Source organism: Coturnix japonica, chromosome 3 (assembly GCF_054131305.1).
Source record: "Coturnix japonica strain WE chromosome 3, WE-NBRP24, whole genome shotgun sequence".
Taxonomy (NCBI): Eukaryota; Metazoa; Chordata; class Aves; order Galliformes; family Phasianidae; genus Coturnix; species Coturnix japonica.
This window is the reverse complement of record NC_140665.1, coordinates 50,513,890-50,537,706: the sequence shown is the minus strand read 5'-3', so window position 1 is coordinate 50,537,706 and position 23,817 is coordinate 50,513,890. Positions and strand designations below refer to the sequence as shown.

The window sequence follows — 23,817 nt, the reverse complement described above, 5'->3', positions numbered from 1 at the left end:
AGAAAGAATCAGTATGTAAGAAACATTAAAATGATCCGAAGAGCCTTGCTTAATTTTAACTTAATCTTTACTTATAGACCTGCATGTAACAACTAATTCTCAAAATGGAGACAGAGGCAGCAGGAGTATCAGATTTTGCAAAGGGGTAAACTGAGGCTCAAAAATTGGCATGGGAAGATATCAAAGTTTGATTTCCCAATAGGATTTTTTTTTTTTTTAAGTAATTACACAAGATTTCCTAGTTTTCTAGAATTTTCTCAAATAAAGACATATTAATTTAATAATTTTATTAAAACCTCCTATTTACCTGAGCAAGTTGCTTCCATGCACTTGATGATGTCAATTTACCAGCTCCAGGTCTATGCATAGCAGCCAGGGTGTAGATTTCCGTGGTGTTTTTTTGCTTGGACCTCAAAAGTGCTAATGTGGTCTTTGTACTCAGCCCAGATGGATTTGGGTTACAGGAACTTATACACCATGAAGCATAAACAGAAGATTTGAGAGTTGGTTGCTGAATGTAATTGGGTTTTGTATAGTTTAAGAAACACCAGCTCACAGTAGTAGTAGTGCGCAGACTTGGGAACTGAAGGATCTGCTGAAAATCTGCTACATCTGTCAGGAGAATAGTTGAGCCCGTGACTTTCCCACTGGTACTGGATGTCATCTGGACTAGCATCCCAAGAGGCAATTTTGGATGTTTCAGTTGCTCTTCAGTCTGAATTTCTCCTGGTGGCAATGAAGACCTCTGTGGACTCATGCTCATATCTGAGGCTGTTTCATCAACATCCAGTTCTTCTGGAGATTCTCTTCCTTCAGAGGGGCCACTGGATTTCTGTCCTGGTGATGTGGAATCAAAACTAGAAAGTTTCTCCCTGCTTAGTGGGAAAGCATCAGCTGTTGGCACACTGACAGGTGGGAAATCTTGAGATGAAGAGGGCGACAGTGGTGAAGAGGATGACACAGATGGCAGACTTTCTTTTGGCTCAGTAGCACAGCTCTGCCTTACTAGTTGAGGTTTCTGCATTCTTGGAAAATCTTTCTTTATATCTGAGTTAGTTAACTCAACTGCACTTAGCTCTTCAACTATTTGCCCATACATCTTTTCTTCTTTGACTCGCTTCTGCTGCTTGGTCTCCATGAAGAGCTCCAAGCTGCTGGCAGGTGAAAGCATTCGTTTGCCTCCACCCAAGGTAGAAGCCATGTCAGAACTGGAAGTTAAACAGAGAGGAATTGAAGACTCCAGTCCAAGAGATAGTGTCTGTGGCACTTTCCACAAAGGATATTTTTCTAGCCCTCCATGTTGACCTAACATCTGAGCTATGTTAAATCCAATTCCATGCATTGTTGCACTAGTTACCAATGTTCTTTGAGAAACGGTCTCATCAACTTTACAAATTACAATTGCAGGACTGTTGTTCTGTCCAAGGATCTGAGAAATGCTTGTGTACATGACGCTACCATAAGACGGCACATGGGTTTGAATCCTGACGGGAACAACTGTTCCTGGCAAAGGTTGTACAGTTCCATCACCTGGGGAGTCAAAATCTGTCTGAAGATGCTGTTCAGAGGAGGTATCTGTTGGTTTAATGCTATGTTCTGACTGGTACTTAGCAAGAGTAATTTTTGAATACTGCCCAGATGTTCCTGAGTAATGCTGGTATGCTTGCTCTTTAGCATGCACATAATCAGCTGGTTTCTTTCCAATAAGCTCTGGAGCATGTTCCAGGTGGTAACTTGGAGGAATGTCTGTTTGGAAAGGTTGTTTGACGTAAGATTTCTGCAGCTGTTGTACAAAATGATGCTGGAAGTGCAGAGGTTCTGTGCATGACTGCCATAAGACTGGCTGCTGAGATGGTGGTAAATGAACCATGCAGACAGTTGGATATGGGAACTGAAACAAGGTGCTATGAATAGAGGGAAATGGGACATTTTCCTGATGTGCAAACAGCTGCTGTTGCTCTGATGGGTGTTTGTTAGAAAGATAAGGTGCTTGTTGGATCAAAGGAGTCCTTAACATTTCCGGACTATCTGCAAGAAGAGCCTGTTGTTGGGCAATGTGGGATGAGCTACTAGCAAGCTGAGCACAGGAGCCAACAGCCTGTTTTCCAGTGTCATCCACCTGAATGGGCTGAAGTACAGAGGAAGGCAAGGGATGCCACACAAGCTGGGAAGAGCGAAGACCAGCCTGTGCATGTTCCATCTGCTCCTGCTTTATACTTTGTTCTGTGCTCTGATCAGTCTGGGAAATTTCTGGGAAACCACTAAAGGAAGCCTGGCGAACCAAGAAGCATTTCTTCCTTTCCCGTGATGGAGATAGAGCAGTAGTTGGTGTCCCAGCTGAAGAGGCATGAGACAGGTTCCCATAATCAAAGGATTTACTTCGAATCTCAGGGATTTCAGCAGCGTGAGGACAGGGCATCTGCTCAGATGAGCAACGTCTCATTTCCCTCTGATGGTGATGCCCAGGGACGGAAAGTGAGTAAGCACCAGCTGGAACTGTTAAAAACTCAGACTGTTTTCCAAACTCATCTTGTTTGGGAGGTGTGATGAACTTCACGTTTTCTTCTCTTTCAAAGGACATCGAAAAACTTGAACTGTGGGACAAATTACTTTCCTGGCTAGGGCTGCGAGAAAGGCTTGTACCAGTGGACTCAAAACTGGAATCTCCAGAAGAGTGCTCCATGTCAGCCAGTCGTAAACGCTTCTTTTTGGGTGGGAGCTTTTCAGCTGGCAGTTGAGAAAGGGTTTCACTTCTCTGAGGCCACTGGAATTCTTCAGTTGGTCTCTCCTGTTCTTTGTTCTGCACTTCTTTATCTTTCTCAGGTTTATCTGGCTCCTCTGTGACACGAATTTCAGGTACCTGTATGTTGTGCTGGCGAACCAACCTGGGCTGCATATGGTATGACTGAGGCTGCTGGGATGGAGACGGTTTATTGGTGTCAGCATTTTCTGTTTGTGGAGCTCGGTCTGGGCTCATTGGGGACTCACAAATCTCATTCTCACATGTTTCAGATGGTGAATAGATCTTATCCTGCTGGCATGCAATATGTTCTGTAGACTCAGACCTTTCAAATGAGTTCGGCCTGCTCAATGAATTTGTGTGCTGAATGACAGAAATGACATTTCCAGGGGGCTTTCTAGTCAGCGATTCTGCAGTCTTTTCTTGCTCTGCCGTTGAGTCTTCCAGAGAAGCTGCTGGACTTCCAGACTGCAAGTAAGGCCTGCACATGTCAAAACGTTCTGCATGGCAATGGGCAGAATTGTCCAGACCTTGAAGGGAAAATCCACTCCTTGGCACATCCTGAATTTGGGATTTGGGATCAAAGTCCAAAGGCTGAATTCCTGCAGTGCTGCTAGTCGTACTGCTGCAAAGCATGGGACTGTCCTCTTCATCTCCAACACTCTCCTCTTTCCTGCGCTTTCTGTTTTCAAAAGTTCCAAGCATGGATGGCATTGCCTGAGATTGTCCAAGTGGATCAATGAAGTATTCTCCCCCCTTGTTTATTCCACCTAAGGATGGAGAGTCTCTGTAGTTCTGCTTCTGAGCTTCAAATTCTTCCCATTTTCTATAGTGCTTTCCACTGGCATCATAGTCATAGAAGGTCTTGTCTCCCACTTTCTTCTCTTTTGAGGATGGCCCTTTGTCACCTGCTATTTGTCTACTGGAAGAAATAATTATATTTTTCCCTGGTCTTCCATGGTAATCTGAATCTGAGTGCCCCTCCTGCACAGAGGGAAGCTCAAAGGCAGCCTGTCTTCTCAACATCCTTTGGTGGGATATTCCCACTGTGCCAGGGTAAAATACATCATCAGAGCCAGTCATCTTCTCATCAAATGAATGGCTTCCTCTCAGAGATGGTGGAATACTTAAGCTGTTTGCAGAAGAGGTTGGCATGGAGTTACTTCGGATAAGAGGAGAAGAATCTACTGGGGGTTCAAGAAGGACAGGCACCTCACCCTGCTGACTGGCTTGGTACAGGTTGGATTCACTTTTGATGGGGGATGTGGCATTCTGGGATTGTCTAGATTCTGTATTTCTGCCTGGATAAACTTGTGCAGATTTAATAGTGCTCAAATTACTGGAGTCAATGAGTTCTTCTTTATTTGGAGTCAGCTGAGAAATATGTTCCTCGAGCATCTTTATATCCAATCTGTTATTTAAGAGAGGTAATGGCTCTGCTTTGCCCTTCCTACCTATTAAACTGTGTTCCTGATTTGTTGTGGCTACTGTTAGTGCTGTTCTTTGATTAATCCTATAAAACTTCCCAAAGATGATCTCTTCATAAGACTTTGCATTGGTATTTGGTGGGCTTATTTGCTGCTCAGCACTTTCTGAGCGGGAAAAGTAACCCGAGTCAGTGCTTCCTTTACTGTGTGGGCTAAGGAGGTTTAACGACTGCTCAGAATCTTGCCCTTTTTTCTCTGACAGTCTTAGTGCAAGTCGCTGTTTGACTGTGTGAGAGTCATCAGCCTTAGTACTTAAGGATGGGTTTTGCAACATATCAGAGCCAATATAAGGTGAACTCTCACTGGGTAACTGAATTCCACTCTTAGGGATAATCAAAATGGGCACTTTCATTGGCCCCACCAAGGACTCTTCCATAGAGGAGTGAAAACTGCTCCTACTAGCCATGTCCAGGGGGAGCTGTGGGACGGGGCTCAGTTTTTCAGATCCTTCCATTAGGAGTGAGGTCTCCTCATCAGTGTCTGTGCTCTGCTCACCATCTGAATGTATTTCAGCTTCCACATCAATGTAACTGGCATCTAGATCCAACTTAGAGACTGCTGACTCTGTGAAAGGTACCAACCCTGCTTTAATTGCATGGGCATGTGACTTTCTGTGCTTGTAGAGGTTGCTCTTTGTCTTGAAGGAGAAACCACAAGGAACACAAGGGTACGGTCGTTCCCCGGTATGAGATCTAATATGCTTTTTAAGTACACTAGGTTTGGCACAAGCCCTGTTACAGTAAGGACAAATGTACTTGCCAGGTTTTTTGGGTTTGTGCTCCTTCTTGTGAGCATCTTCTGATTGTTCTAAAGATTTCTGTGAATACTGGCTGTAAGCAGGGTTTAAACTTGAAATCTTCTTCCTGGAGAAACCTCCACTATGGCTATGCATATGAAAAGGAAATAAGTCCTCTGAGGCAACTGATTGCAAGTGGCTAGGAAACTGCCACGGAGGGCCTTCCAAGCTCTGATGTGGCTTTACGTTGTGCAAGAAACCTTGTGGCAATGAATGCTGTGGGAAAGAAAGTGAATGTTGACATGAGTAAGGAGTTGGACGATGCTGTGGATATTGCTTCTCCGTGACTTGCTGTGTAGCTTCATTTGATGATACCAGTTTCCCAGAACTAAAAAGTTGCGCTGATGCTGTGTTTCCAATTTGCTCGTGATCTATTTGTGGTTGCCTCTGTATTTCTTGATTGCCAAAAGTGCTCATCTTAATAACAGCTGAATGTTCTTGCCTCCATCTACTTGGTACTTTAGCAGTTTCTCCAGACCCTGAGGTAGCTTTTTGCCCTATAGTTGTGTCCCCAGAGTCCATTTTGTTACACAAGGTCTTAAGTGCTAGTTCACTTGAAAGCTGTGCAGACTCATGGAGTGTGTCCAAAGCTGTGCTTTTTAAAGTCTTGTTGCTCCCATTTTTCCAGAGCTGTTGCAAGTTCACAGACTTTTCTTTCTCTTTGGAGCTTTCTACGCAGTAGTCTATAGGCATTAGATTTGTGTCTGTATACTAATGTGATTATTATACAGTCCTGTTCATGGCATAAACTTTCTTAAACAGTTTATCACACATTTGCAAAGGCTTATTATAGCATTTGGACATCTTCCATTGTTATTAAACACTGAGATGCAGAATGACACAGAGATATTTGTGATCTACTAGAGCAACATTCTCTTCATCTCTTCCATGGTGACACAGCTATCTGTAAGGAAAAAAGAAAAAACAAAGAAAACCCCCTCACTAATTAATATAGTCAGGCAAAATAACATCCGTGCAATTGGTAGCATTTTAATTGAGCCTTTCATTAAAAATAATAAGGTACTTAAGTAAAGGTAACCACATTTCACAAAACCCCACTTTGTGAGGAGACACAGTAAAGACTGGCTCCAAAGATTTCACGCAAGTGTAATCACTAGTCAATAAAACCCATAAGAAGAGAAAACAAAAATCTACCCTTCGCAAACTGAACAGTTTTGGAAAGCTTTCTGAGGTCTTAACAGAGATGTCATTCTCAGGAAGTCTGCCATCTAGTTTCAAAGCCCTTTCATCAAACCACTGCTGAAACAGAGTTCTAACCCCATAGGCAGGAATTACCTTATCCAGTATTACCTACCTACAGTTCAGATGCGCACTTACTTAGAGTCACCTGGCTTTCCTCTAAAGTCAGAGGAAGGCAATCAGTGATTTCAGAGGTGAAATCTTTCCATATTATGAGGGATGTTTTAGACATATGAGGTACTTCTAAGCTTCGATCATATAAATCGTTTTACAAGGAACTGCTGATTACTTTTAAAACCATTTTTAATCAGTCAAGAGCAGTATCAACTAAGTATTCTGAACACAACAGTGTTGGTACCTTTCCACATCTTCATTTTCTGACCATTATTTTAAATTTTAGTGAAAATGTCTTGCTAGAGGTAAAACATATTGGAGAAATGAGCTGTGATTGTTTTTAAGTGACTTCGGTATTTTAAGTTTCCATGTTGAAACATTTCCATCCAGCTATATATGCAGGTTTTATGCTTACATGTAATGTGATTCCATAGTTCTATCACAAAGAAGAAAACTCAGAGGTATCAATTTTACAGACAAGTACAGCATTTGAATTTTTGAAGAACATAAGGTTCCTACTTCCATATTACCCAAAGAGGATATTTTCTGGATGAGATGGTGTGAATTATAAAGACAGTCAAGATTTCGCAGTAGCAAGAAAAAAAAGTTTAAAAAAAAAAAAAAGAAAAAAAGAAAAAAAGAGGCAGTATTTGAGATACTGGAATATTTTTAATTTCTATGGTGGAAAAACTGAATTAGGCTTGAAGAAACATCAGAGAAGTGCAGGAAAACTCAGTGGGAATGAGATATGCCTTTTTCTGATATAAAATAATTACCTGCATCTTGTAGGCATCTAATGGGCATGACTATCTTCAGATCTCCTGTAGAAAAAAAAAGAATACCATCATAAGAAATTATTTATATTAAGCATGAATGCTGAAGAATGTTTTCTACTATTTACAGCAGAAGCCTGAAAATTTCATCCATCCATCTCTTGGAAAAAAAAATTCATATTGCATCTCAGAGGTCCAAGTTAGGACCTTTTTTCAGAATATGAGCATAAACCTTTTTAAGAGCCTTTTAAGGACAGCTTCTAAACTGGAGCAGTCTCACCTTCTTGAATCTGTAGAAAGAGAGCTGCCCAATGTCACTCTTCATTCCTACACCCTTGCTAAGCCTGGATTATCCCTGAATCCTATTGACAAATCCCCTTTTGATAACTCTTTCCAGCTAATACTTTCAGGCCTTCCAGGCCACTTATTAAATGCTTCAGGAACCAGGATGAAATCCTAGCCAGATTGTCACCACGAAGGTACAAGAAAAGTATTGAAATGCAAGTAAGATTTCAATCCAGTTAACACCAGTGAGAGACTGCTCAAGAACATATGGCTGCTTCCTCAAAAGAGAAACCAACAAACCAAGTGTATATTTAAAAGGTTTCTGTACCTGCTGTAATTTGCCACTTGTCTGACCACCATCAGACTGCAGGATGATGCATTGCAGAAAAGACCACCACAGGAGAACTGACTGGTGTCTGGCTTGGATGAAAGATCAGTTCCCTGTTGCTGTAAAAGGAGGATTCTCCCATGCAGTTTTCAACAAACCCGATCTTGAAAATAGAATATTGTTTTGTTTTGTTTTGTTTTGTTTTGTTAAAAAAGGAGGTTTGTTCAATTTGGATAACAAAAGCAGTTTTCTTTGGAGGTTTTATTTAGGTAAAAATCTAGAGTACTTTCATTTATTTTAAGAAATAAGATCTTTAGAAACACCTGAAGTATTAGTGGCAGGGGAGGGGATATGGGTTAGTATAATAACCTCCGGTAAGAAATTGTGAGAAAAACAGCTAAAACACTCATTCCTTCTCCGCTGAATAAAACCAATAGATGATAAAACAGTAAAATAAATAAAACAAAAAACTCACCAAAAGTAAAAAGATATTTTAGCAATCTGTAATCACAATAAGTGATTAATACTTAATAACACTTTCAAAGAACAAATGAATATTAGTAAAGCCCAATCCATGACTTGATATAGAGAGAATCACTACAGGGCCACCTACTAGCAATCAAAAGGGACAAGGGGGAATGTTCCTATGCAAAAGAGCATAAAATTATTAGCTACCTTCAAATAAAAGTACTTTTTTCCTTATTAGGCAGTTTTGCAAATGGTGAAGAAGAAATTTCTAGAAGATGGAAACATCCTTTCACTTCCACGTTCCCACTGCCAAGAACATACTCAGAGAATAAATCTGCCAATCACAGAAACAAGACAGCAAGTTTTATTTGAACAAAAGATTATGCTAGTACACTGCCATCAATTCCAGTTCTGCTGCAGAGTTCAAGTTATTCAGTGATCCTTACTATTTTCAGAACATTCTATATGATTTTTCAACCTACACTATGAAATAGGTATACACTAATTACAAGGATTATTGATGGCTTAAGTTCGGCCAACTTTCCCCTCCTGGGGAAAATAAATCCTTTACCAGAATCAACAAAGTCATTTCTGGTTTGGTTTGAACTGCTACCCACCCTATGTCAAGTATGGCTTTAATATTATTTCTCTTTTTTTCCTAGGACTAAGTTTTACTGGAGAAATCCAAAACACTACAAAGCTAGTTTGCATTCTGTCTGTTTTTTCCAGTCAAGCCTTTATCTCATCTTCCTGCATCCACAGACTAACTTAAGCCAATGAGAGACATCCAAATTTCAACTGATTAATGTGTCTCCTTTGGAAAACACTGTAAATACATTTTTTAGTATTGCTCTTCATCAAAAATATATTCTTCAATAGACAGAAGCTCTCACTATTTCAGAAACTTCATATTTAAATGTAGTGAACTAAGGATGATAAAAATGCTTATTTTCTCCATAGCTTTTGGTGCCATTCGGCTTCACTTGTGTGGCTGAGAGGAGCCCACCTACACAGATCCGACAGCATGCACAAGCTACACTGAGCACATCATTTGCCACCAACTGCAAAGGCCTCCTTGGAACTGGCCCAAGCCAGGTTCCCATTGGAATATGGCCCAGCAGCCAGATCCCCCACCACACTGACTGCACTATCTGCCTGCCTCAAACCAGGGCATTTCACTTCTCTGCAAACTTTGAACACAAGGACATTACTGGGAAACTGGGAACTGTATTTATGTCAGATGCACCTACTAAATCAAGACATTTAAAACTTTCTAGGAAGGAGAAATTCTCCATCTTTCCTGTTCCTAAGGTGCCTCTGTGAGCTAAATACAAAAGACACAGCTCTGGTTGGCTACAGAGCTTCAGGATTCTTCCTTTTCCTTTCTTACTTTCTTTCTTTTTTTCCCCCAGATCATTAAAATGGTTACACTAAACAGCTTTAAAATAAAATTTGGCACAATACAACTTTTACTACTTCTCAATTTGTAGCTCATATTACAGCTCTTGCAAGTGAACAAATTGGAAGCTTATGTTTTCCTGGCTAAATCCTGAGTGCACCATACAGAGTAAATATTGACTCTAGAGTAAGGACTAAGGGTCAGATCCAGCCTTGCTTTAAATCTTTCCTTTCCATCTCTGCCAGCACAAAGCTGTCCTAAAACTACTGTAACTGGCCCCTGAGGAATTCATATTCTATAGGATACCAGTTAGTAGAGACAATCTGCTGCAGAGGCTCCTACAAAATCCCTAAGCTCACATACAGACCTCTGCCAAGACCCTTATTAGCCGAGCTTAGTTTATGTCTGGGATGAGACCAGCAGCCAGTCAGCCTTACAGTGAAAGCAGACCACCTCTGAGCTACTCCACACCTGCAGGTGAGAACGAAACTGACTTAGCCTTTTGAGAAGAAGAAGAGCACACCTTTGGCTTGCCATCCTACCCCATGTTTCCTTCTGCTCCACTGATACACGTACAGGGCTGTCTGGTAAGGACAATGCAGTGAAGAAAAAAGTTTGAAAAAAAAAAAAAAGATTAAAAAGTAAAGGCTTGGCAACCCTATCAGAATATGGATTTACAGTTTCTTCTACCTAGGCAAAGTTACAATGAGCTCAATCTGCAAAAGAACTTTCCACCAGCAGTCAGTGTGCATCTCTGAACCAAGGGATTTAACCAGTAAAAAACCAGACAAACATGCGTTTATCCCTCTGTACAAAGTTACAGATTCATTGTGGGCTTAGTTTTCTTGTTCAGTGTAGCAAGGTAACAAAAGGACTGCAGTCTTTTGGGTATATTTTGACATTTTGCACAAACGAAGTAAAGATAATCGAATGCCAGTTTTTTTTATACTGTTTGACACCATGCTTGACAATCTCATCTCCTTTTCTTCAGTCTTCGACCCACACTTTCTAAAAAGATAAGGGAAACAAAACACTTCTTCTATTACCCAGCTTTGTAAAAAGGCTACCCAGAAAGATTCTCTTCATATTTTCAGCTCCTCAGCCAGAGGTCCCTTCTGACTGCGGTTTTGTAGCTGGCCTTCTACCTGTCTATTTAAACACCTCTAGGAATGACTGTAAATTCCTCTGTCAACCACTGGCACTTGGCAAAATCTTGCTTTATTGGGGAATGTAAAGATGCCTGTGCCTTAGCTGCAGTTCAACAGCAATATGAGACTTCCATTTACACATGCAATTCCATGGCAGTCCTTTTAAAACAGGTTATTTTCATCTGCTACTTTCTATATTGAAATCGTCACTGCCTCTTCACACTTAAAGACACTACCCTGACTTGTTCATCTAATTCCACCTCAGATATTCTGTATGCCCTCTGGATTTCGGCATTTTATAGAATATATTGCCATTTTCCAAAATTAGACAGAAAATCAGAGTTCTTAAAATACCCCAAAACATTTAGAATAACACACATTTTTAAATTTGGGCAGCTGAACTACTATTTATTTATATTTGTTAAACATCATTTAAAAGTACTAATAAAAATTATTAAAAAAAAAAATACAGCTCAGCAAGTACATTGTGAATTTATTATTAAATATTCAAAGAAACTGTACTAAAATTGCTTGAAAAGAAACTGTAGAGAACAACCTGTTACTCATTTCTATGATAGGTAAACACTCGTGCACACATGAATTCCCTGAGAATTCAGGAGCTGAGGAGACTGACTCTGAAGGTGCAGTTACAGAAGCATCAAGTGCAGGGCATTCTGGCTCTATGAAACTGCAAGTTAATTTCAGGCTTACACTCCCAGGTTCCTATGAACACAGAGTATCACAGATTCACAGAATCATGGAATGATAGGGGTTGGAAGGGACCTCTAGAGATCATTGAATCCAACCCCCCTGCCAAAGCAGGTTCCCTACACCACGTCACACAGGTAGGCGTCCAGGCGGGCCTTGAATATCTCCAGAGAAGGAGACTCCACAATCCCCCTGGGCAGCCTGCTCCAGTGCTACAGTCATTGGTACGTTCTGTGTCATTGGTGCATTCTGGCTCCAGAGGACAGGATCTGTGCATGTATATCTAGAAGCAGTATAAAATCTCATATCCTGATTTGTGTTTGCACTAAGTCTTGCTCCCATTTTAGGAAATATTCTATAATACTGGCAGTTGAGAAATAGTATACAATTGCACTTTTTAGTTAATTGTAGTAGCATTGATTATTTCATTCATACGAAAGCTTTACCTCACTCATCTTCACATTGCTATACATCCCTTCTGTGGCTACCTTACAGAAAATTCAGGCATCAAGCAAGAGACTCTCATTCGACTTTAGGGAGCTTTGACAAGATATAAGATATGACTTGGAGTGACTAATAGGAGACAAATTATTTCAACAGCGAGTCAAAGTAAGAGCCAAATTCTGTTTTACATTATCCTGTTATTAATATGAAGCAATGAGCATCAAATCCAAGAACATAATGCCAGACTTATTATTCATCAAAACAAACAGAATCATACATTGCTTAGGTTTAGACTTCATCATTCTACATACTATCTGAGGTTATTTATCACAAACTGAAAATAAACTAATCCAACTTCTCTAAGATGTCCACAGAGAAGTTCATTATACATACTGCAGTACATTTTCAATTGCAGATTAGTAAGAAAACATTGATGATTTTCTGTAAGAAATGCTGGCTTTTGTCCTAAATGCTCAGAGCACAGCTGAACTCACTTACTGCTATGTTAAGTATCTCAAATGTAATTTCAAATTGCCACTTTCTATTGAAAAATAGCATTGCCAAAAAACTTAAATTCAAGTTGAGTGTATATTTTAAGAAGTCATAGAAGAACCTTACAGCAGAAATGCCTTAGCATTGACCTTTTCACTGTAATGACACAGATTGCTCACTTAAGAACATTGTTATTTCCTGTCTCAGCATCATACATAATGTACACATTACTACCGGATGGAAAAAATGTATAAAAAAAGCTTTCATGTTGCCAAAGTCCAACTGAACACAGACTTATTTCCACAGGATGACTATTAAAAAAAAAAAGGGGGCTGGGGCGGGGGGGGTTTGAAGGGGGTAGGGGGAAATAAGCTACACATGAGCCAAATTCATCTTAAACACTTCCTTTATAGGCACAAGTTCCCAAACCAAGCATAGGTCATCTCCTTGAATTGAACAAACAACTGCTATCAAAGAGTTGTCAAAACAGCCTACAGGACAATCTGTCAGTCAGTTAGGAGCTAATTGATCTCTCTGAGGCCATTGCTTTTAATAGAATAGGTAAATATTCTGCTTCTGGTTGCCTAACCTTGTCGAGCACATAGCATTTTGTCAGAGGTGCTTCAACACATCATACAAAACCTACCTTGTCTGGCTGTGCTGTAGTACAGACAGATTTAATCTATTTCAACACAGAAACAAATAACTGTGATTATTCAGATGTGAAATCAAACAAAAGAAGTATGTAAACTGCTAGTCTCCTCACACTGCTATTTAACTCCTTGGAGATAAAGTTAAGAAATGAAAATGGATGGGTAAAATACCTATAGTTTCTCATGTGGAACTTCAAACATGATGGCAGAGAAATGGCAGATTTGACAGCCCACACTTCCAGCATTATTAAAAATTCAGAAGGTAACAAAAAACAGCACTGTCATTTTGCTTTTTTCCCTATTTGTTTTTGAGTCAGAACATACAGTGGCACACCACAACAGCTCCCATGCAGAGAACAGTCAGAAAGAGACGCACACATCCAAAGTGCTCTTCAAACAACATTTTGATGACTGAAGTTACTTTGATACAATGCATAATCTCATTGGTCCTAATCTGCACAGGAATGAATTTCACTCAAGGATGAAATAAGTAGTAAATAAACAATATTTACTAACTACACAAAAATGAAAGGGTGCTGAGATACAAAAGAGCACATAATTCTTGGGTTGCTCTCTTAAGCAGCAGAAAATCAGATCTATCTCACTTTCTTCCAACCCACAAGCAATTGAACAAGGGTACCACACCACACTGAAAAAGTGTGAAACAGTTTCTGATTACTGTTTGTAGGATTACAACGTTTTCTTCAGGCCTTCAGTGCAGAATAGAAATGCAGCTTTTGCCCTACTGTTGCCCTCAAGCTATTACGTAAACAAGTGGGCATTACAAAGCCTCAGATAGCTGAACACCTTAATGCTATGAGAAGCAAAGACTCAGAAACAAACCAGTGATGCTATGTGAGGCTATCCGGATTGCAATGAAGCATGTGCTCTTGCTGGTGAATATTAATGAGATTGAAGACCTTATTCTTAATTCAGCACAAGAAAACATGTTAGTCAGAAAGGGGAATTAACACAGGATGGATTAACCATACTACAAATTTAACAGCACTTGTGAAGATAAAGTGTATACAAACGGCAAGATTCCAGTACGCATGCGCTGTGTAGTCATTTCTAGATTTCTAGATTTAAAAACACCATGTACAGTAAGAAGGGTAAGTGTGGTGACACTGGAGAGTTCAGATAAAGTTGTCAGATACAGAAATTTTCCTAACTGAAATTACATGCAATTTTTTGACGTGTCTTCACTTTCACACAAGAATTGCAGACTTGGGCAGCAGCTGAGGAGAGCAGCCCAGTGCTGGTAAGAGCCCGCTAATGTGTCTCAAAGGTTTCCCCCACATTTCCCCAAGAAAAAAAAAAAAATTAAAAAAAAATCTCTCTATTTGTGTAAACATTGCATCACTTTTATGGCCAAAGCAATTGTTATTCTGCTGCCAAATAGAAATATAAATAAAAAAATACCAGGCCCAGCATTTCCATCATAGAGGGAAAATAACGCTGTATTTTCTGGGAAGTCAGTGTTGTGTTTTTTTCAGTTAGAAGTTATGCAATACTAATTATGCAACTGCTGTAGAATTCACAGGCAGTTTAAGTCTTCTTTCACAGTGTGTCAGGAGAAGTCACTTGCACTTAACATGAAAATATCGGGGTCTTTCAAACACTATTTGAATGGGCAAAGGCACCAACTCTGAAGGAAGCACTCACCCCTAGAAGAATTACATATGAAGACATTTATAGTACCTGATCTGGTGTTTGTTTTTTACTCACACTAAGCTTATTATACAAACTTATTTTAAAACCTGTCATTATTTACTGAGCCCTGTGGTCAACCACATGTCAAAACAAAAACAGATGCATACAAAGCATTGGTACTGTGCTCCGACTGATTTTTTTCTCAATTATATGAACCCAAAGTGGAATGGGGCCCTTTGTGGAAGTTTCATTTCAACCAATCATGAAGTCTTTTAAAATTCAGCTAAGATCAGATATTAAGCCCCAAGCTCCATACATCCCACAGGTGTCACAGCAGTTACTACCCTGCAGCCCTAATGTTCAGTTTTGACTGGTGACTCCGTACAAGCATTTTACAGTAGCGAATCCAGACACTTAACACTGCCTAAAGACTGTGATCACTGCAGTGGTCATACAACTTATATTAACTAGGCTGCACAACTTATATTAACTAGGCTGCACAACTTATATTAACTAGGCTGCACATTTAAGGATGCTGCTTTGCTTAAAACACTCAGGGTGCTTAACAGGAGAAAAAAAATAAAAATAAAAAATGCTCTTTTAAGTTACTCTGGCCATTTATTACAGTACTTCCTTCTTTTTATTGTATGAAGCATAGAAAGTCAGCATGCATGACATCCAATTGCATGACATCCAATTGCATGACATCAATTTGCAATCAAATATACATACACTATGCTGTGTTTTGTAGTAACATACAGTATTTCATTCTGTGCAGTTAAGTTTCTTTCTACAAAACATATATCAACTCTGTTTACTGAGAACTATTCATTGAGAACTACTGGTGATTGGTGGTTGTATGGACTGGATGATTTTGTAGGTCTTTTCCAACCTTGGTGATCCTGTGATTCTGTAATATGGCCACTCTCCTGAGTAAACACTGCTGAGAAAATTTTCAACCAAAACTGCCTGAATCTGCTTGTAAAGCCTCTGTTATGGCACAGGTTGATACTTGAGGCACAGTCCAAGCTGACAGCTCAAGTAAGGTCTCAGCACAATAAAAACCACAGCTTTTCTGGGAAAGACACTATTCAGGTTCATGACTTGATATCACTCAAGGTTAAACAAGAGAGCAGTACTATGGGGCATTTGTAGTCTAATCCATTCCTCCAAGTTTCCTATGTGTATCCCTCCTCATGCTAACTTTTGAAACAACTCCAAGGAAGCCTGCAAGATAAAGTCATTTTGCTGTACTCAAAAGTGTCACAATGTGACAACAAATCTCTCCTACCCAGGAGAAGTCTAAGGACAGCAAAAACTTTAAAATCTGCCATCAGGTAAAAGAGAGCTCAGCCAGGTTTTTAGGAGGCCACATTCACTACTACTGGTGTGTAGAAACAGAAAGCAACTGCCACTCAGCTTCAGAAATCTCCAAACAACCCCATACAGGGTTCTCTCCTGCATGGTGCTTGATCCATTCCACCAAATTTAGCTCTTTTTCAGTGTCAGAAATGGAAATAAAATCAACTAAAGATTTGACTCTGAAGTCTCTTGGACTCTTCTGATGTTTCAAATGTCACTTGTACACTACAAACAAAAGAAAATATCGTCAATGTGAAGACAGAGTACATGCACAAGCACATACGGCTTTATGTTTACTAAGTTACACTAAGGTGGATTAATCAGTAAATGCTCCTTTACGTAGCTCTCAATCTGAAAGCTTCTGCTGCCAACCAAAAGCACATAAGTTATTTTCCCTAAATTAAACTGCAATATTTTGGCACTCGTGTCACCTCAGGCAATTAACCAACTTGCTTATCCAGCTGAACTCTTTCCCCTCACTTCTTTCTTCCTATCCCACTTGCAGGACTTGAGGACACCCTGTTCACTTGGAGATGGTGAATCATTACAAGCCAGCAGGCCCACACAGTTCCTCAAAAGACACAAAAGGTGTAAAAATAGCTGGTACTAATGAAGCAAGTACAGCGTCAGCAGCCAGATGAGCGTGGGTGATCAGATAAGGGTCTGCTATTGCAAAGGGCAAATTATTAAAAGAATGCTTCTCTCTCTCTTTTTATTAAGCTTTGTTCTTCCTTCGCTGAAATCAGCCCTCTGCAATGCATGATAAATGACACCTGACAAGATTGACTCCTTCTGTAATTGCAAGTTTCATACAGACTCAGGAAGCGGAGCCTCACTAGAAACTGAAGGTAGAGTGGAGGTGTCACTAAAAAAAATAAATAAAGAGAGGCAAAAATAAAGTCTAAAAATAGCCAGGACTACCCACTGAGTATGACTGTGCGGGTATATTTAGCCAGTCTAACACCAACTTCACTTGCTATAAACACAATCTTACCTTTATGCAAAACAGCTTCCTGTTTCTAAACATAACTTGAGAAACTTGAGAAGACAGAGGGTGGAGGGGGAATTCAGGTTTGGAAACTGTCCCCTTTTCACTGAGATTAACAAAAGATTAAATGCGAAAAGATTGAGTAGAACTTCTACCGCATCCTAACAGTAACAGAGGGGCAAGAGCCTGTTCATAAGGCATCCATACTCAGCAAATATGACTAGGAAACAGAAGGAGCAAACACGCTTTCAAGTACTTGCAGGTCTTCAAAACAGCACTGATGGGACAGGCAGTGTTTCACCCAGGCTGATGCCTAGCAGCAGCACTAATTTAGGCAGCTCCACCTTGCCCCAGGTTCCACTGTCCCTTCCACAATGGCTGAGCCACCTAAGGCCATGCCAGCACGTGCGAGTCCCACTGCAAGATGGAACGCTTGAAGGACCTAGGAATAAGAGCTGTATTTTACAATTAGAGCTGGGAGGTTATTATTTATTTTTGCTTCTAATCTGAGGCATTCCAATGATCATGTTTACGGCACAGCTCCTTCACCCCAGCACACAGAAAACTTCTCCAAGGACCAGAAATGAGGCTCTGGGAGCTGAAGGAAGGTGGAAATATGCCATGTTAGACCCACTGCATAATTGCACTGCCCTTGAGAGATGGCTGTGCCCCACTAGAGGCAGAGATGTAGGCCTTCATGCTAATGAGAAGCAGCTGGCAGTTTTACAGCTCTATTCTGCAAGTTTCGCCTACTCTGAGGCCAGTTTACATCCCTTTATCAGCACAAAGGTGATATTAGAAGAGATGTAAATATAACTTACTGCCATCTAAGGCACTCCTACAATGCTTAATAAAGTGACATGCGTATAAATGACCATCTGGCCAAGTGATACAGTTTATTATCTTACAAAAAATATCAAGAAGCACTTCCAAACATACAGCTGAATTTCTCATTCCCTAAGACATGTACTTACAGGAATTAATGACTGCACCTCTGCAGTGTTCGTATGGCACCTGTTTGCCATCAGGGCGACAGCTGGCATGTGCAAAGGAGTGGAGATGGGAGCTCAAAGGCATCCCATGCACCCAGAAGCAGCCCTAGCCCACCTTGGGCACTCACAGCCCTTGCTCACAGTGCCATCCCTAACTGTACAAAGATCCCTGTAGCCTACAAAGTTTTAACGGCTATAGGACATTCCACAGCAAGGCAGTAACGATACTCAACTCTAGGGCAACTCCATGCTTCAGCACAACGTGAGCTTAGCTCAAAGGAAAGACAAGCCAGGTCCCAAAGGCTCTCTTAAGAGTTTCTGCAACTGTTTAAAGCATATTACAGCAACATTAGTACTGGAAGCAATGTATGTGCCAACTTTCTACTACTCCATCTGAGCTGTGTAAGGAAATGGTCTTTTCTACAATTATGGTTTTTCTATTTAATGTTGTGACTCTTTTGGCTTGAGCTTACATGAGGGTTTTGTTTCATTATTATGCACTCTTCCTGTGTGGCTCCAAAGACCTCACATCAATCACTATGGGGCCAGGATTAAACAAAAATGCACAGGTTTATACCAGATCCTTCTCATTTACAACAGGAAAAACTGTAACACACTGCCAACTTCACATGCAAGAGTCAATGAAAATGATTATTCTGGCATTACAATTTTTATTTTGTTCTAATTTTTAAAATTTTTTAAAATGGTAATTGAAGTTAATAAGATTATATTTTTAACATTAAGTCCAGTGGGAAATTGAGAGCATGATCTTTTCTTGACATGCTATGATTAATACTCACTGATACAACTATGCTTTGTTCAGCATCACCATTTTGCTTTTTAATCCTATGTCTTAGCATTAAATTTAATAGTCACTGATTTTTTACAAGATAAACAAAATAATAGATACTAAATAGATAATTTTTTATCTATTTAACTATATAATTTTTATATTATTATCTAAATAAGTAGATAAACAGGGAGATGCAAGATAAATCAGTTGATGCCATTATTCTTCACACAATTTAATTTTCATATGAAATTAAGAGTAATTTTTTCTCTATTATTGGAAATATGAATGTAAAAATAATTATTAGTGGGTTTAAGTACTGAAAACCATACTCTGACAGTATGTTTATATTAATAAGAGACAAGACTCAAGACCATGATGGAACTCTTAAATAATAATGCTAAAAGCAGAGTGATTGGAACCTAGATTCAGAGGGGGAAGAAAAAGTAAATGAGAGAAATGCATCACCTTTTTAGTACTTTACTAATTTAAAGATGAAGAAGAGGAAAATGTACAAAGGAGAAGACAAACTGCCTAATTCAATCTGAAACCAAGAAACAATCTAACTCAGAAATGACCTGCGGGAAATGAAATAAGGACCATGTTCACAGCTGGATCAGTCCTGGCACCCAGGGAATCCAGCCCTAGATCAAGGAGGAGCAGGGCATGGAGTTGCAGCTTCAGATGGCAATGAAGGCTCATGCAGATCTGGTGGGACGGTGGGGCCATGTCCTCTCAAAGGCCACCTCTCTCCCAGGCCTCCCAGGCCACCAGACTGCCTCCTTCCCTACTCTGCTGCCTGAGTTATGCTGAGGCTCTGCTGGATTATTACAGAGCCCACCCACTGGATGCTCAAAAGTAGGAAAACATTCTGCTTTCAGTGTAACATGCAACAGTCATGACACAGGCAAGGTAGAGAGGAGAAGTAACACAAGATACAGTGATCTTTTTGATAAGTTCCTGCTGTGGACTTTCTCCATCAGCCAATGTTTGAACTGTGGGTGTTGGAAAGTTGTTTTCCTGAGTGTAAATAACTCCCTTACTTTGGCCTATGTAAGCAGATGGCACTGCAGCTCCCTGCACTGTGGGCTGCAGAGCTGGGGTCTCCATACAGCAATGAGAGCACAGCTGATCTTACTCTGAGGGCAGGCATAGGCCATGACAGCAAATGGAGGTGGTTGTTGCAACATGCTCCAGCAAAGAGCAGAGGAGGAGGTGACAGGAGCTATGGAGAGGTGGCAAGAGAGGCTGCGAGGTGAGGAGGGGCCATGCTATCTCACATCTCCCTGCATGCTGCCGCAGGTGTTCTTCCTGCCACAGCCGCCTCCTGCTGCCCCTATGCAACGTCACTTTCACCAGCTCCACTTCCTCCCATCTACCCACCCAGAATGCACACCCAGCTCTGTGCCACCTCCCTGATCAGGCCCAGCATCTCCAAGCTGCAAGTGATAGAGGCTGCCTACCAACAGTTAGGATTAACGTTTTATGGGCAATTACAGCAGGTAAGCAGCTTGGCTCCTAATATGTTTTATTCCTTGTGAAGACCTTAGGACACAGGAGCACACTGACACTAGCCTGGCTGACACTGAGCACTGACATACATCTCCACTGTCTGGTGAAAGGGCAGGTGTCTCTCTTTCTTGTTAGGTGCCCCCTATCATTAACTTTCAGCCACCAGATCTGCTAATGACACACCTCCTCCTGGCCCATATGCCCCATTGAGATCTGTGGGCACTGCTCTTTTGGGGCTGTGGGTTTGGGCCCTTGGTCAGACCAGAGCCTGGGGCAAGAAGGCCAAGGAGTTAGATTGTTTCAGATAGGATTCACAAGTGTAAAGATGAGAAATAGGAGGTATCTGCCCTGCCTGCAGTAATAATTACACCGTATCATTAACAAAACTCAGGTTTCGTCATTAAGTTGACTTGGGTTTCAAGAACTGATCTCACCCCGATCATCCTCCAAATTGCACTCAGCTCTCCTCCCTTTGCTTCCTACAGAGCTGCATAAGAACCAACAAGAAAGGCTGCTGGTAACTGGTACAACAAACAGAAAGTATGGGTAAAAATGAGCCACCGACACCACAATCAAACAAGTATAACAAACTGCACATTTTAAATTGCTTGAGCCCAGGGCAATTTCACCACTCACTCCTGATCCTGCCAGGAAAATGTAACCTGTTAATTCAAAGCGGTTGAGAGGAAAAGGGTCAACTGTTGGCAGGTGCTGCATGCAGCACAGCTGACACGGCCCTGCACGGTCTGCAACAAAAGGTGTCAGGAAAGTCACAGCTCCTTTCTTAGATCTTAAAACACGAGAAGAGCCACCTACATGCTTGCTGTAATGAAGAAGCCAGCTGTCTCTGTCATGGCCCAACTGGTGCAACTAAAGGTCCTTCTTTGATTTTGTTCTTCCACCAAGCTCATCAGAAGAGTTACTGAAATCTTCCAAAGCTTTTTTCTCAACCTCAAAGTGTGAGATGAAGATACCATTTTAATTGTGGATTAGCAAGACGTGCTTGAGTAAAACAACCCCAAACCCTGAGATGAAATTGCATAATAAACACTACTGTTACAGCAGAGACTAATTGCTCTGCTTGCACCAGTGAATTGCTGGTTCATTTTCACCAAGCTAGAGGAGCTGCTGTTCAGATCCTCATAAGTCGGAGTATTTGATTGTAGGACTGCTACAGATGGTTGATCCAATATTCAGCCACTTATTTCTGATCACCAAAACTTAAAAGCAAAGATGCTGTCAGAGGAAGGCCACAGAAAGGCCAAAAGCAGTTACAGCTCCTGCTGGCTGCTCAGGCTAGGTGTGGACAGGAGGCTGCCAGGCAGATCTCGTGGGAAGCACCATTATGTTTCTTCCCATGGGGAAACAGTTTGCTGAATCACACTAAAAGGTCTGTGGCAGCTAGTGGAGCTTCCTTTGCCAGTTGCAGGGTCCCCAGGTGCAACTCTGTGCCTCTCCTGCTGTCCCTCCATGCTGCAGTGCTTGGGTCTGTTTTACCACTCCCTTCTCTGGTCATTATATATACAGACAAACTATTGTTTTCCACTTAAGGACTATGTATTTCTGTTTCTTTTGCTTTCCAACCATCGTTAGACTGAATGTGTTTTGAATGGAAAACATAAATGTTATTTCAAGCAGATACCTGCCTCAGTAAGTCTGCAAAAGCAGCTTATTCACTCAAACTCATACTCCACACATGAATACACTCACATATAGGTTCAGCTGTACCTGCATCGAGAGGACTCTTTGCCTGAGTGTTTGCTGAAGAACGTTTGGCAGGCAGGGACACCACCTATCTGGTTTATACTTCTTCAGATATGAGGTTATTTACATTTCTAGATAAAAGGCATTTCTGGGGCTGCTCATAAAATACAATACACACAGATTCAAAAACCTAAAGGAAAATTTAAAGGTGTAAAAAAGAGTAACTTAAAAAATATATAAAATAATAATAATAATAATAATAATAATAAACAAAAAAACAACAAAAAAACCAAAACAAAAAACAATGGAGCTTGAATCAGCTTGTGGGAAAGTTAACAGAATTATTCCATTAGTGAAATGGAAAAGTGGATCAAAGCAGTATTAATGCAAGCCCTCAAGATAGTGGAAAACTCCATGTGGGATACTGTTAGGAAAACTGCTTAAATTCAGCTCTACCAACTCTGCTGAGTGTTTGGGGAGGTCAGCTCTTTGCACAGTCAGGACCATGCTCTGCCTTTCACCCAAGGTACTCATCAGGACTGGAAACCAAAACCTATTTTTCTGACAGGTCATGAGTTAAATAACTGCAGCTGGATCTCTTTCCTTCTGCTAGCAGTCTCACATGGAAGCAATAAAATTACTGGCACTATAAATTAGTTCTAGATGTGTTCTTTTTCAGTGCTGCAAGATATTTTTTCTTTGGTGGAGGTGTAAGCAGGGAACACCCACCAGAATTAAGAGATCATATCTAGAACCAGAGGTCCCAGTTGTTAGCACTCTGCTAGAGCAGTCCAGCTAATAGAAGCAATAACAAACAACAAGAAAAAACTTATAGGATAATTAAAATAAACGGGACAACATTGTTCACTGACATTTTTAAGCCCCATTATGGTTGACTCACCCATGAGCAGGTCTGGATCTATAGCAAAGGAAATACTAAGTGCATGATTGAACTGTAGGAAGTTTCAACTTCAAAAAGTGTCAGCATTATACTACCTGAAAATCAAGCTCATGCTTCTGAAATTCCTACCAATACTTTGTCTAATCCTTCCTGTTCTTTTTTTTCTCTTTACAGTCAGCTGAGCTGCTTTAAGATTACTTTCCTGTCACTTTCAGCACAACATGTAGGTACAGAAGGCACGGTGGGTAAGCACTGAGGACACCTAACCCACATGAGATTTCCTGTTCCCCATGAGAAATGGATACAACACCAGCATGTGTGGACTCTGAATCCTAGCTTTAATTAGAGAGAAGGTGAAATCAGATGAACCTACCTCTGCTTAAACACTAGTATTTCCTCAGTGTCCCTCTGTTTTCCAGAATAGTATTCTTCTTCCTGTTGGTGACCATCTATGTAGGTACAGGATCCAAATGCTTTTCCACTGAGACCTCAACATCTCCATGTTGTCTACCTCTCTATTGACAACTTCCAATAAAAGCTTCCTTTAATAGAGTTGTCCTGACTCACAGGTGTAGGGGGAGAGAAGCTGACCTCGCTGCAGCATCAAGAGTCTCTGACGCATTTTGAGAGGCTGTGGTTTCAGGTCTGAAAGAATTCAGCTTTGTTTTTGACTAAGCTTTAAAAGCTCAACTTCTAAAATATCACCCCATAGCTTCGTGTCAGTTTGCAGCTCGATTTTCTTTAGTGGTTCGATACAGCAATATTTGGGGCTCTGGCCATACACGTGGCAGAACAGCAGCAATCACCAGCAGAAGTTTCTCAGAAACACAGCCACCCAGGCTCCTGCCTGGCTCCACCTCTTGTCCGCCCACTCCCAGTT

The 23,817-nt window shown here is 40.7% G+C and overlaps 1 protein-coding gene across 18 annotated transcripts in view; it reads right to left on the bottom strand.

Annotated features, from left to right (window-relative positions):
* Positions 1–23,817, bottom strand: part of HIVEP2 (HIVEP zinc finger 2) — a 124,933-nt gene that overhangs the window by 18,340 nt on the left and 82,776 nt on the right. For all 18 annotated transcript variants that reach the window (XM_015858319.3, XM_015858312.3, XM_085543507.1 and 15 more), the window contains 2 exons: positions 7,114–7,158; positions 308–5,927 (listed from right to left, as the gene is read on the bottom strand). In XM_015858319.3, coding sequence (XP_015713805.2) covers positions 308–5,716 — 5,409 coding nt within the window. In that variant the 5' untranslated portion in view covers positions 5,717–5,927; positions 7,114–7,158. The remainder of the gene's footprint in view (positions 1–307; positions 5,928–7,113; positions 7,159–23,817) is intronic.